Genomic DNA, 14,950 nt, shown 5'->3' with positions numbered 1-14,950 from the left:
TATAAGATCTAGGAACCACAAATGAAGAAATAGATAATATTTGTCTTTCTGAGACTGGCTTCTTTCGCTTCATATGATTACCTCCAGTATGTCCATTTTTTTAACAGCAGTTATTTTAAAAGGTAATAATAATAATAATAATAATAGATCACAGGAGACTGTAAGGGGAAAATGTAGGAATGGAAATGTGCCAAGATCATGGTCATTTGGGGGTGGGGCTGAGAGAGAAAGCTGAGTGAACCCTTTGATATTACAAATGGATAACAGGCCATATCCTGTTTTCCAGCGTGCTCTTCAGAATAAATGCCTGCATGTATGGGATGCTTTAAGAAAACAGTGGTCTGGAGTGGCATTAAGGGCATAGCCTGTAGCCAGCAGGATGGAATTGCACGATCCCCTTCCTGTCTAGTGCAGATGTGTTCCCGGAGCCTCCATTCTGGTTACTCTCTTTGGCACATTGCAGTGATCTTCTCTACTTGGAGTTTTATCATGTAGGGCATGAGTTTCCAGAGGGATTCCTTAGAGACTCCTCGGTGACAAACACCATGGCAGGCGATTCGCACCAGTTCTGTGCATCTGTGAAGAGGACTGGAAAATTTGCTTTAACTGTTTGCCTTGGACTTTCGGCACTGAAAGGGTACACTCAAAGGCAAACCCGGCCTATTTTCACGTGTATGGCTGGTCCTTGCGCAAATGTTACTCTTCTGCCACCCGGAGGCTAGTTTGGGAAGTGCATGTAAGAGCTGGCATTGCGCTAACTGTATAAACCACCAGGCGGGGCACCAGTACAACCTTGTCTCTATTCCTGTTGCCACAACCACACAAAATTGAGGTTATTATGTTTTCATTTTTATCATGAAACCTAGTAAGCATTATGAGTTCATGATCAACACACAGTTGTCCAGTGCCGCTGTGGAACTGCTTGCTGGTTATAAGAAAAACCCAGTTATTCTTTAAAAATATCATTTGTTTTTCCTTATGTGTGTTGTGTCTGGGCATTCACACATGTATGTGTGGGTGCCCGTAGAGGCCAGAAAAGGGTGTCAGATCCCCTGGAGCTGAAGTTATCAGTAGTGGTGGGTGCTAGGAACTGAACTTGGGTCCTCTGTGTGAGCAGCAAGTACTCTTGGCACGTGAGCCGTCTCTCCAGCACAGATTCAGTTATCCTTAAGCATTTATAAAAAGCACGTGACCAGCAGAGTGTGTGGCTGTTCCGTTCTTACCCCACCACTTCCTGTCCCATCTTTACAACTTGTCACCCTGATTGTCTGGTTTGTCGTGGAGAGCTGTATAAATAAGGCCTTTTACATGTCCTGTGCAGAACAGAGACTAACCCCCTGGCAGCATGAAGAGCTTGAATGAATCCACTTGGAGGTTTGATGTAGCAGGCAACTGAAATTAGCAGGAGAGACAGAGGGTAGGGAATGTCCAGTTTATGAACTTTCTGGGAAAATTCCTGGCATTTCTCTGGGACTGCATCACCAAGGTCCTTGGAGGCTGGGAAGCTGAGATTCCAGAAAAGACCCCAAGGCCCAGCAGGGTGGTATATTCCTTTAAATTCAGGTGGAAAGTTTTCAACTATTTACCCCTGCTGGGGATGTCAGCACTTACTTCCCCTGGGGCTAAACCCGCACCCCATGTCCATTTTGACAGTCTTTGCACTTGTTTCTGGGAAACTGAGTATTTGGGAAGAGAACCAATCGGTCAAGGAACAGAGAAAAACACCGCCTTGCCTGGGCTTTCCTATTCATCACAGAACATCCTGAACGTGGTTTCCAGGAACAGCTTTGCAGTGAAGGGGACATCTGGGGCATCTGGGGCATCTAGGGCCAGTCCCTGCTTAGCCAGCCCTGCCAGCTGAGGTCGGGTGCCGAGGTCTGTGTGGCGTGCTCCGTTTCAGTGCTGCAGAAGGGACAGCTGGGTCTCTCTGAGAATGAACTAGTCCCTTTTCTTTCTCCCATTGCCACCTATGGAATCCAGGGGAAGAGACGAGTGGGGTTTACTCAGGTGGGTACCAGTTGTATCCTCAGCATCCGTGCTATTTTGTAGAAGCTTCAGGGATGAGCATCCTTCCTTTGCAGTCAAGGGCACTGATTTATTTAATACACCCCCACCCCCACAGCCTCAGGATTTACAGTGAGAGCTCCCTGCCTTCCTTGTTTACATCTTAGTATACACAAATAATACCTGTGTGTGTGTGTGTGTGTGTGTGTGTGTGTGTGTGTGTGTGTGTGTGTAGGGGGATGTGGGGGGTGGTCAGGTGATCAAATACTTCATTCTCTGGTAGGGTTGATTGTTAAGTTTAGCCTAAAAACCTAGCTAATGCCTTGTTTATAACTTGTCATCTACTTTCTTTGTTTCCTTTTTTTTTTTTTTTAACTAAAGCTCTATTTAGCAGTTCTGATGAGATTTATTTCTTTTGCAGAGATTAAGAATTTGGAGTTTGGCAGATCTCCACCAGAGGAGGACAATGGAAAGGTAAGGAATGATGGTTGCCTGGCCTCACTGTCTTCCTTGTGTCTTAAAGTAGACATGACAATTGAGTGAGTGTTCATAAAAATCCACAAGTAGGCAGGAGTGTGCCCCAGATCCAGTTTCTTTGACTAGGACCACAATGGGATGCACTTTCATGACCAAACCTCCCTCTCTTTCTGAGTTGTCTCTGTTGTATACACAAGATAGTTGACAGCATCCTCTAGAACATACTGGAAGCTTCTCCTCCATGGATGTTTGCTGATACTGCTTTACCCTTGGACAGCTTCCAGGTGTGTTTTAGCAGGACACACATCCTTTCCTTATTTTTAGCCCTCAATGCTAATTATAAACACAGATGGATTTCCCGTTTACGTGTTGTGATGTGAGTGATGTGGTTTTATTGATGTTTTCCAAGAGCGTCAATCTAGCTCATGAGAAATAAGCATCAATGTAGTAAAGATGGAATTTAATGAACTGTCTCACCTGTGTCTTTTTCAGTGTGTCAAAAGCCAGGTGGATGGACTGAATGAACATGAAGACCAGGACCACCTGGATTCGGGTATGTTCCATAATGCTACATTCCCTGCAGCTAGGGGGGTATCATGGGCCAGATAAAACAAAAAGAAAATACATTTTTTTTTTTTTGGTTTTTCAAGACAGGGTTTCTCTGTGTAGCTTTGCGCCTTTCCTGGGACTCACTTGGTAGACCAGGCTGGCCTCGAACTCACAGAGATCCGCCTGGCTCTGCCTCCCGAGTGCTGGGATTAAAGGCGTGCGCCACCAACGCCCGGCTGAAAATACATTTTAATATGAAATATTCTTCCTTGAGAACCTTGTTTGCCTCTTTCAGCCTACCTAGGTCAGTTTTCTTCCATTTTCTCTTTTCAATTTTCTTTTTTCAATTTCATGTTTCAATTTTCTTTCATGTTACAACTTCTATTTACAGTCTAAAACACACAGGAAGAACTTAAAACGTTTCCTGAGGAGTTTCATGCTGCCGAATTCTGGCATGGTAGTTGTCATGGTTACCTCATTATCTCAATGTAGAGGGCATTGGGGGCTTCATTTCAGGGAAGCCCTCGAGCCCATGGAGTGGAAGTATAGGAATAGACTTGGGTGTATTCTGTCGGTCTCACAATGCTGCTCAGTATGTTCCTACGGACATGAGCATCTGTGGTCTACCCCCAACTCCCAGGCCTCAGGAGAAGACCAGATGCTGTGGTGGAGGTGTGGGCCCCTTAAGTGGGGGAGGGGACACGAGTGATTCTTTCCAGGGACCTGGATATTCTCATCTATTCCCAGATGTTCTAGTCTCAGTTCCCTGGGCTCTTCCCCAGGTCTCTCCTCTAGGTATTTTCTATTTCTTCAAGGCTAGTTTTGGATCACAGACATATCCCTGGAATTATTTAGAGGCAAGGGGAGTAGAATGAAGTTGTTGGGGTGGGAGGAGGTGGGCCAGGCTGCCAGTAGATGCCTAGTGCCTGGGATGTGCATGAGCCCTCTTCGGGTGCAGTGTGGAGGGGACACCCTGCACACCCGGAGAACAGATGAGAGCAGAGCTATCTTGGAAGTGGCCCCCGGTGAGGAGGTTGGGGCTGGGGCTGAGGAGAGTTGCCCAGGCTAATGAGAGTTGAGAGTGCATTGGGCAGCAGAGGTGGTTGACTTCCGGAGGCATCATGAGGGCTTCCTGGAGGTTCTGGTTGTGTTTGGCATCCTTGGTAGACACGTGTCAGAGCTGTTACAACAGTTGGGAAATCCCGTCGCCTAGAGGAGGCCAGGAGGAAGTGCGCTCAGTGTCGGTTGAGCATGTTGCTCTGGGCTTGGCCCTTCGCCAGCGGTGGTTTGCTGGATGTTCCTGTCCGAGGTGCTGCTGAACTTGGAACAGCACAACTGGGCAGTGTGCACACATCTGTGAGAATAGTAATTTATTTCCAGAGCCCAGAGCAGAGGAAGAGGAAGCAGGAAAAAAAAAGGCAACATCACGGAATGGATGTCTATTGAGGGCCACAGAGCTGGGAGCATGGCTGTTATTCATGCATACAGGATGTCTCATCCACGGTTTGCATCACACTCCTGGGAATGTCAGCTTTGAAGAATGTTTACTCAGACAAATTGCTGGGGGAGGAGGGCTTGGCTGTCAAAAGTATTAAATAGTGGGATTATTTTTAATTTGGGGCTCTAAAAATTCTCCCGTCTCGCACTGGTGTACTTGTTGGGTGAGAAGATTTTTGCTTTGTAAACTGCAGTAGCCCCCCTCCCCCTGCCCCCCTTAGCTGAGAGCTTGGTCAGTGACGTCATTGTGTCTGGAGAGGAACATTAGGAAGGGAGAGAGAGAGAGAGAGAGAGAGAGAGAGAGAGAGAGAGAGAGAGAGAGAGAGAGAGAGAGAGAGAGAGAGAGAACCAAGTAAAATTTACATCCAGCCATCTATGAAAAGGGCCATGGATATGCCTTTCTGACTCTAGCATTTGCTTTATTGTTTACTTAAACTTTTGAATTAAGAAGGGGGGAAAACCCTCCTAATTTTATAAAAGAAATAAGAAGAGACTTAAAAAGAACCACTGAGAGAGAAGGCAGCAATCAGTGAGCAACAGGAGGTTGCAGCCGGAGGCAGGAATGGGACACTGCGCCCCCCAGAGGCCACTTCAACACTCTAGTCTTGTGTGTGTGCTGGGAGTCTGTGAGGACTCCTAGGAACTGCTGATGCAATATGTGGGATAGACATGTTAAGTCTGCCGTATTGTATTATTTGAAGTTGTGTGGCACAAATGTGGTGTCGACTTGGTAACTGTATCAGCGTTGTTCTGGTAGACCTTTCTGTGCCATGGCTGTGGCTGGGACTGTGCTATCCAGAACCGTCGGCCACAGCCCCTCACGTCGGCTGAGCATCGGGTGTGTGAGCAGTCTGTCTGAGGAGGTGCAGGCTTGGCTCAATGTGATTTTATCCCATTGCACAGGTCAGGCTAGAGTAAGTTCCTCACGACCCCCTGCCTCAGAGCCAGGATCATATTGGCTGTTAGTTTATACACTAACAATGGCTCTAATTGTAGGAATTAACGGGTATGGAATAGCTGGGAAGCTCATCCAGGCCTGTGCACCAGACCTGCCAGAGTAAGTAGTTGACATCAATGTTGAGAAGATGGCATGGATGTTAAGCCCAGGAACAATGGCTTTGTTCTTGGTGGATGCTATGGCAAACATGCCCAGCCTTGTCATCTAGCACACAATTGAGTATGAAAAGAAACCATGAAAAAGTTTCTATGTTTTAAATAAGCTTATGATTTTGTCTTGGGCTGCGCTCATAGCCTCAGACTGCTGTCTCGAGAAACTGCAGGATTAGGCTTTTACTCAAAGAGAGAATCATCAGTCGAAGGGCTGGAATCTGATTCTGTGGCCATCACAAGAAGACAGAGGGGTTCCTTCACAGTAGACAGCTGGGGGAAGGAGGCAGGGCAAAGCCTTTGGAGGCCATGGAAGAAAAGGAGCTAGATGCAATGCCATGGTCAGTGCTGGGGATTGGAAGAATGGACCCATTGGGTGGAGTCCACAGGACTAAGTGAGATGAAGAAATGGGGTTAAACCTTTAAGCAGAGCCGGGGTCAAGACTGGGCAGCAACGCTGTGGCTTGGAGGATGGGAGAGAACATCTGCTGGGTAAGGGTTCAGACCATGGGACCTGCAGTGGGCAGGTGAGCTGCGTGGAATCCCTGCCACAAGGATACATAGGCCACCCAGAACCAGCCAAGCAGCAGGCTGCTGGATCAGTTGCTGTTTGGCAAACTCCTGCAAAAGAAGGTTCACTCTAGGTGGCTGTGTTTGGAAATTAAGAATCCCAGTTGAAAGTTAAGTTCCTCTTCGAGGACGGTGAAGCCACAGTGCCAATGTCTTAGATGAAAGACAAAAGCTTCTGAAAAGTGATGGCCCTGCTCTGTCAGCAAGGAATATTCCAGAGTGTGAATGAGGTCGTATGGACCACACACCTGATGTCCTAACTGAAGCATTTATATAATTAATCTTTATCAATAAAAAATCAGGAGTCAGATATTGGGGTAAGAACCTGAATGATCAGAGAAATGGCAGAGAAGCCACCAGTGACCTCCTTTCTCTCCGTTCCTCCATACAAAAGGGCGGAGATCCTCTCTCAGCCCCGCCTTACTACTTCCTGTCTCTCTATCTGCCCTCAGTCCTCCAAAGCCTCTATGGTTAATTTTGGTCAGCTAGAGGCTCCGCCCTCTGACTCCAGGCAAGCTTTATTGTCAGAAAGCAGTCAAAATTTCACACAACACCTGACTAATGTTCTTCTTCTGTCAGCTTAGTGGCTGCACACGAATCTACTGATGATTTAATTACCGTCTGAGGTCCCACGACCCCACAGTCAGCATCCTGCCAGCCATTCAGGCTGCGGCCAGCAAACGTAGGTTTTTTAACTAAGCCTCTATTATTCTGTTTACCAACAAAGACTCAGAAGTCAGAGGTGGGGGTGAAAACTCCCTAGATCAGAGAGGTCGAGAAGCAACCAGCTGACCTTCCTTTTTGCCGGAGACCCAGCAAAAGACCCACCTCTCCACTTGTTCCAAACCAAAAAGACTGCAAAACTCCAAGTCCCCTCCCTGCTCCTTCCTGTGCACCTCTCTATCCATATTCCTGGCTCCTCTGGACTCCCCAGGGCTAATTCCCATCAACTACTTGTTGGCTCTGCCCCTTGATTTTATTTAATTAACACAAACACAAACTCCGGGTTCACAGTGTGATTGGATATCCCGCAACACCTGACGCTCTCACACTGAAGCTACATTTCCTGCAGTAATTTACCACCCATGCTCTTCGTTGGATTAAAGATCGAATGAGCGCATTTGGACATTCATCGGATGAATGAGTGCTGAAGTTGTGTGTCATGTAGCCATCGACATGGAAAAAATATGAGGGCCTAGTAAAATTGAGACGGCAAGCCAAGGGCATGGGAGCATGTCTTAACTTTTCCTGGGGAGGGGGGTGGTGGTGTAAGAGAGAGAGCATCATGGGGTGAGGCTGGGGTGGTGAATGGAATTGGTTGGCATTCATCTTGGGAAGTTTCAATTCTCTGGCATGAAGCTGTCTCTTATCTGATGCTGCAGATCTGGCTGGCAGAGAGTGTGCTTGGCAAAGCGCAGAGATTTTAAACAGCATCTTGATAATAAGACTTTGGGTAGGACCTGGGGAACGGCTCACTGGTTAAGATTACTTGCTGCTCTTGAGCAGTCCTGGAGTTTGATTCCCAGCACCCACAGAAATACAGTTCCAGGGGTTCTAGTGCCCTCTTCTGGCCTCTTTGGACACTGCATTCATTCACTGCCTAGGTCGCATATGCACACGCAGGCAAAACACTTATACACATGAGTTAAAATAAAGCTTTAAAAACTTTCGGGAAAAATTAGTCTTTTACAGCTAAAGGGAAAAAAAGTGAAAAGATGGTTCCTACTGAATTTGGATATATCTCGCCCTGAGCTTTTCAACAGAGTTGTGTAGATGTAACCGTCTTATTAAATAAGGAACACAGAGCCAATGCAGAGATGAAAGCCCAAGAGGTCAGAGTAATAGCTAAGCGCTAAAAACCTTACCCTTCACTGCCGCTCCTGTCCTTCCCTCTGCAAGAGACCTCTTTCCTGTGTCTCTGTCTTCTTTCAGAGACTTTCTGTTCTGCCTTCTCATTGGTTGTAAACCCAACCACATGACCTCCTCATCACTGCCCATCTATACAGACCTCGAGGTCTTCTATGGTTGGTATTGAGATTAAAGGAGTGTGTCTCCATGCTGGTGTATCCTTGAATACACAGAGATCTGCCTATCATGTGATCAGGATTAAAGCGTGTGCTACCACTGCCAGACTTCTGCTATGGCTTGCTATTAGCTCCCCCAGGCAACTTTATTAACAAGCAAATAAAATCACATTTCAGTACAAATAAAATATCACCATATTTCCCCTTTTCTATTTTAATAAAAAGAAAAAAGGAAAAAAGTTATAACTAATATAAGAAAAACTATATACAAAAGTACAATAACTATATACAATGTATACAAGCAATAAATACCTAAACAATGTCTAGTCCATTTGTATTTGACAAATTCAGAGAAAATAATTCCATTATCTTCCTATTTTGGTAAGTCCAAAATGTATGAGTGACATGGCCAGCTCATGCCCAGGCTCAAATAGCAATTATTTTTAAAATTTGAGTTGTATTTTTCATTTGTTATAGTTTTTATGTTTTCCTTGTCTTAATATGTTTTGCCTTCATGTATGTCTGTGAACCATTCAGTGAATGTATGCAGTGCCCACATGTGCCTGGTGCCCTCAGAGGCCAGAAGAGGGTGTCAGATCCCTGGAACTGGAGTGACGGACAGTTATGACCTGACATGTGGGTGCTGAGAATCAAACTCAGATCATCTAGAAGAGCAGCTAGTACTTTTAACTATGAAGCCATCTCTCTGGCTCCTCATTTTCAGTTCTTTAAATAATATTTTTATTCTTTGATCATTCCATAAATTTATACAATGCACCATTACCTTTGGGTCATTTTTGTTATTGTACTTCTTCAGATACGGGCTCACATAGTCCAGGCTGGCCTCAGACTCACCAAATAGCTGAGAATAACTGGAACTCCTGATTTTTCTGCTTCCACCTCCCAAGTGCTAGGGTCGAACTCCGCAGCACTAGCTACAATTTGGAGTCATTTCATCTCAATTATTATTTATTACATATAATATGAGTACAGGAAAACTTTCGGTGGATGTTGGGACAGGGAAGGTGGACCCCAGGGGGACAGATGAGCCGAAGCTGGTTGTAGACAAAAACCCAACTTTGTAACCAAACAGAATAGCAAAAGACTACCCGGACCATTTGGGAAGGGAAGCAAGCAGAAACAGAGGCAAACAGGGAGTTCTGAGGCTGGAAGTTCTCAACCTGCAAGACACAGCCCTTCCAAGCCCCTCCTGGAAAGTTTAATGGAGGTATCAGGAGAGGGAACCAGGAGGAAATGGGTGATCGTATGGAACAGCTCCACTAAAGCAAGCAGAAAGCGGAGGTGTCTGGTGGAATCTGCTGCCAGGTACTCCATTGTGGGGGATGGTAAAGATCTTGGTCTTAGATTCAAGTGGTGAGACAAAGAATGCTGTCAGTAGTGCTGTCCCTGTGTCCATCTGTCCACCCCTCTTCCCATATCTACTTACAGAAGTGTAAAAGTTTGGAAGTGGCTTCTGAGCTACAAATGCTCATAAAACAGCTCATTGTCATCACCCTCGAATAAGAGAATGAAAACCTCAGGGGGTCTGGAGCCGGGGTCCATAGTCAGTGGATCTCACCCCGCCCCCACCTCTCCTACCATTTCACTCTGCACAATCTCTAGCTAGGCCTTGGGAATGCTGTTTGGAATAGGAAGGAAAAGGAAAAGAAGGAAAAAGAAAGACCTTCAAGGCTTTTGGACTTCTAGAATGTCAGTTTTTGAGCCTAATTTTTGACAGATTTCATTATGGCTTGGGCTATAAAATAGATACTCCTGTGAACTCTTTTTTTTTTTTAAACATTTCAGTTTTTGGGTAGAGGTGGGTGGCATTTCTCTGCAACAAACTACTTTCATCCATGATTTGATGTAAAGGATCTGGGGACAGAGAAATCTCCCAAAAAGGGTATTGCAAATACAAAGTTACTTGTATAAAAGTTGGGCTGCTTTTAATTCCTTTTGTTCATTTCAGTGAAGTTTTATGGTGGTTTTTGAGGTTTTAAAAATAGTTTTTGGTAGAAAAAAAGTTGTTGGCCTAGGTATTTGGCTGCATGTTTATTATAAGGTCAATGTGGATCCCTTGCTGAGTTCTGCCTCTTTATGCTGTGGCTTCCTTGTTTGGGTAAAATTCTCCTTGTGGAATGTGGAAAAAAACCACATTTTTCTTTAAATGAGACTACTGGAGTGTTTGTTGACAAACATTCATCCCATAAATCAAAAGAAAGACTATTTGGGGGCTTTTAGGTTAATATAAACTGTTCTGTAGACTTAAAAAGCAAGAAGAAACCGCAGCTTTGCTGGAGGTATGAAATCTATTTTGTGGTTTTTTGTTTTTTTTTTTCCAATGAGAAGTCCCATGAAATCATCAAGCTGTAGGATGCTGGCTGCTATCGTGATGGGCCTAACTTTCTTCATATTGTTTGTTCAAAGATGTAAGATGGAAAGGGAAATAAAAAGAATGGCATGAAAATCACTCGAGGTTAGTTACTAATCGAAGCATTGCTTTAGTATTCTAAATTTAGCCTACACACCAGAAGGTAAACTGTGGACATCTTGAAGCTGGCCCTAAGGTCTAGAAGGAACAAGACAAATTCCAAAGGCTCCAGTTTGTTTCTAGGTGGAGCCAAGGCTGAAAGCCACAGCTAAAGGTCCTTCTGGAAGCCCAGTGATGCTGGGATCAACGCCAACCTTCCTGGCTTTTAGTTCCTTTGCCACTGAGAAGTGGAGTTGCACTTTTATCTCCAGTGCCTAAGAAAGGAGTGAGTGGAAGTCTGTTTATATTAACTTCGAATGCTCTCAGGGGTCATCACCTCCATGCCAGGCTCTACGGGAAATGTGGATGCTGTTCAAAGAAAAAGGATTGGAAACTTCTGAGATACTTGAATTGGAAAAAACAAAACAAAACAAAACAGCAGCAGCAACAACAACAACAACAACAAAAACTTAAAAAATTATGTTAAACATTAAGAAGGATCAAATGGCTACCATGGGCCCACTCGGAGTTGTCATTGCTGGGTGGGATGGAGAGGTGTTGACGCTAAGGTCATAGAGTGTTACAGGGAAGCCCAATGGTAGGCATGGGCTCCATCTTCAGTATACTCTAAATTGCTGTTTTCTTTTTGCCTTGCCTACCAAATACATTTTTGAAATGTAATTGAAAGCAGGAGAAACCGTGGTCGTGCTTCCTCTGAACTCCAAAAATTTCCTTCTCTGAAACAAAACCTATAACTTCAAGGTTCTGGAGCTAAACAAGCTTAGTAAATAAGGAAACTCCAAGTTTCTATCTCCTCAAAAGCTTTGACTTTGATGTTTAATGATTAATTTACAAATCTCAAACATGTCTACAAGTAGTTAAAGAAACTAAAACTAACTCATAAAACACAAAACACACGAACCAGTGGGTTATGTCTTGGAGTGGTTTTATAACAGGCATTTTATGGGGAGTTCCAATGACACCCAGAGATTTCATCCCATTTCTTTGTGCGGAAAGCACTCTAGTGTCCTAGTAATTTTGAAAGCATTCTCTTACTTAATTAGAGCTCCTTGGCAACTGGTTTGATCATAGTGAGTGTGTTTATGGGAGTTCAGCCTTGGATTGTCCCCTCCCTCCCTCCCTCCCTCCCTCCCTCCCTCCCTCCCTCCCTCCCTCCCTCCCTCCCTCCCTCCCTCCCTCCCTCCCTCCCTGTCTTCCTTCTTTCCTGCCTTCCTATTTTCTTACCTGCCTGTTTGCCTCGCTTCCTTCCTTAATTTAAGCATCCAATGGTTCATCCCTTGGAGGGGGTAGGGACTTCAGGGAATTAAGATTTTGGTGAGTCTCCATGCTGGACAATATAAATACTAACAGTTCAGTAGAACAATACATTGCAATTCCCAGTGTATTGAACCGGGAAGATATTTTCACAGAACAGGGCTCCTTATTTCAGTTGTGGGCAAGAAAGTCAACAGAATTTGTGTTTCAAAGCACGAGACTCTGCTGAAGAAGTTTTGTAGCTGAACTATAGGAGGAAGAGAAACAACCATACATTAAAAGAAATAACAATGACAACAGAATAAAAGTGAAGTTGAATGTACCTGGAACTTGAGGAAAAAATGGTGAGTTGAGCTAGGAGGTGTCTATCGGTTCCTGAGATTTGTCTGTCAGTGAGATCCCAGCTGGCTGGACTGAGATGAACTGACCTTCCCCACATGGAAACCTCTCTGGCAAGGGGGGTGCACATCCTTGAACAGTGTCAACTCCACACTTACTGGACACAGATTAGGAACGTTGGCTCCCACTCTGATCCTTTTGATAGTAAACCTTATTTTTAGATGTGTGGACTTTCCCCCCTTACTTTAGTACCTGTTCCCCTTTTCTGGGCCAGCTCCTCATCTGTGATACCGTGTTATACTTAGCCATCACGTTTTCCTTAACTTCTTGGCAGTGAGAGTGTTTTCACTTCCCTGGTTTTTGATGATCCTGACAGTTTTGAGAAGCGCTGGTCAGGAGTTTTATGGCTGTTCCATGGATGGAATTTGAATGTTTCCCCCATCATTAAAGTTACAGGTTCTGAGAAGAAGAGTGCCCAGGTGCAGTGCCACATCCATCACGTGACGCAAAGGCTTTGTCCTGTCAACTTTATTAAGCACTGCTGGGGTTAACAGTCGTCTCCTAGCTGGGGCTGTGCTGGCCATTTTCTTCCCTGGGAAGTTATCCCTCCTCACCCTTTTTCTGTACTGTAGTCTTTGGAAGGAAGGCAAGATGTTCTGTTCACCGTTAAGGAGCAGGGAGTCGCCTGCATGCATCCTTGTGGGTGGAGGAGCTACATAAATCAGAGTCCTTTACACGGAAGGTTTATTTTCCTTCACTGTTTGGTCATTTATAATACCTTTATGAAGACAAAGATACTACTTTTCATTTTGAGTAATAATCTGACAATTTTTTTCAAAATATTAAGAATTTAGCTTTAGTATTAGGAACTATCTTAGTTGGCTTCTGCACCTTTTTTATATCCTCGTGTGTGTGTGTGTGTGTGTGTGTGTGTGTGTGTGTGTGTGTGTGTGTGTGTGTGTTTAGCATGGTGAAAATATCATTTATGACTTGTAAGTTGATGATACATGACACCTTGGATTTATCAAAAGTCATAGAATTTTATAGACCATCAAGGAAAACTTAACGTATACAAACGAACAAGCAAACATCAATGGTGGGTGTCTTAGTTAGGATTCTGTTGCTGTGAGGAGGCACCTTGATTATGGCAACTCTTATAAAGGAAAACATTTAATTGGGGCTGGCTCACAGGTTCAGGTTTAGTCTGTTACTGTCATGGTGGGAAGCATGGCGGTGCACAAGTAGACATGGTGCTGGAGAGGTAGCTGAGGGTTCTACAGTGATCACCAGGCAGCAGGAAGAGAGAGACACTGGGCCTGGCTTGAGCATTTGAATCCTCAAAGCCTACCCCTAGTGACACACTTCTTCCAATAAGGACACGTATATTCCAACAAGGCCACACCTCCTAATAGTGTCATTCCCTGGTGACCAAGTATTCAAATCTATGAGCCTATGGCGACCATTCTTATTCAAACCGCTACAGTGGGAGAGCCCAGGGTGGAATGCAGAATGCCACAAAAATATATTTAACTACACTGAAATGTATGAAACAAACTTATTGTGATTATTATTATTATTTAGAGAGGGTCTCATGTAGCCAAGCTACCACCTTGCTAGTGTAGTCAAGGATGGTGTTGAACTTCTAACTTTTCTGCCTTTACTTTACAAGTACTGAGATTAGGGAGATATGCTGCCATGTCGTTTTTTATTTGATACTGAAGGTCACACCCAGGCTTTCATACTTGTTAGTATAATCTACCAACTGAATTACTTTCCCAGCCCCTGAAACAAAGTCATTGAAGGGTACTAAATAGCTTTGGAAATGAGTGACGTCTGTAAGAATAAAATGCAAAAGGAACTGTACTGAAGCCCAGATCTTATATTGATAACATTTTTACAATTCAGATACTACTTTATGGGTGTACTAGAATTGAATACTTATGTGAATGGATGACTACTTATGACGGGGGATGGATGCCAGGTTTTTGTGGAGGCTTAGAGGTAAGCATGGTGTGGAAGTAGACCATGTGACAGTGTCATAGGCCTTTTGGCCCGAGTGCTTTGGTCCATCCAATCACTAAACAAACACATGCTTTGCAAAGTAGAGTTTGTAAGCAGTTGAATGTCATGAGGTGGGAACCCAAGACTCCAATCTGCTTCTTTGAGGCCAGGGTTTAGATGGCAAGTATTTAGGGGATAAATAAACACTGTGGTCTGAGGCATGGGAAGAGGAAACTGAATAGTGAAGCCTTTGCCAGTCTTCACATGTGTAGAAAGGAAGCTTGAACAGAAATGGTCCCATTAGTGCCATCTGAGGGTGGCCGTGGTGTCTTTGATGTCAAATGGTCATATGAGACACTTGTGTAAACCCAGGTGAAGGGTGGGTGGTTTCAACATGTCTGAGTGACTTCCAGGTTCCTGTAAACCTTCTGTGGCCACCTTCACTTTCCTGACTAATGTATCAGAGGTGCTCTCTATTGCTGAGCTGTGTGACTTCTAAAGTTGATGATAAAAGAAGGAACTATAAGCAAATACAGCAAGTTACTCTTGAGGACATGATGTGAATACTTCAGCAGCACACTGCAGAAATACAGTGAAAGGAAACTTGATTTAATATTTAAAGTATACTGGAAATGTC

The 14,950-nt window shown here is 44.4% G+C and overlaps 1 protein-coding gene and 1 long non-coding RNA gene across 3 annotated transcripts in view; one reads left to right on the top strand and one right to left on the bottom strand.

Moving 5' to 3' along the window:
* Arhgef28 (Rho guanine nucleotide exchange factor 28) overlaps nt 1–14,950 on the top strand; it is a 313,627-nt gene that overhangs the window by 176,159 nt on the left and 122,518 nt on the right. For both annotated transcript variants that reach the window (XM_076552103.1, XM_016004227.3), the window contains exons 8-9: nt 2,426–2,478; nt 2,974–3,034. In XM_076552103.1, the coding sequence (XP_076408218.1) occupies nt 2,426–2,478; nt 2,974–3,034 (114 nt within the window). The remainder of the gene's footprint in view (nt 1–2,425; nt 2,479–2,973; nt 3,035–14,950) is intronic.
* On the bottom strand, nt 10,035–12,220 carry LOC143268713 (uncharacterized). The gene is made up of 2 exons (XR_013044828.1): nt 11,944–12,220; nt 10,035–11,067 (listed from the first exon to the last, which is right to left on the bottom strand). It is a non-coding gene; the product is annotated as an uncharacterized LOC143268713 (long non-coding RNA).

This window comes from Peromyscus maniculatus, chromosome 15 (assembly GCF_049852395.1).
Source record: "Peromyscus maniculatus bairdii isolate BWxNUB_F1_BW_parent chromosome 15, HU_Pman_BW_mat_3.1, whole genome shotgun sequence".
NCBI classification, from domain to species: domain Eukaryota; kingdom Metazoa; phylum Chordata; class Mammalia; order Rodentia; family Cricetidae; genus Peromyscus; species Peromyscus maniculatus.
Note: the sequence above shows the minus strand (reverse complement) of the source record. Positions and strands in the feature narration are given on the sequence as shown.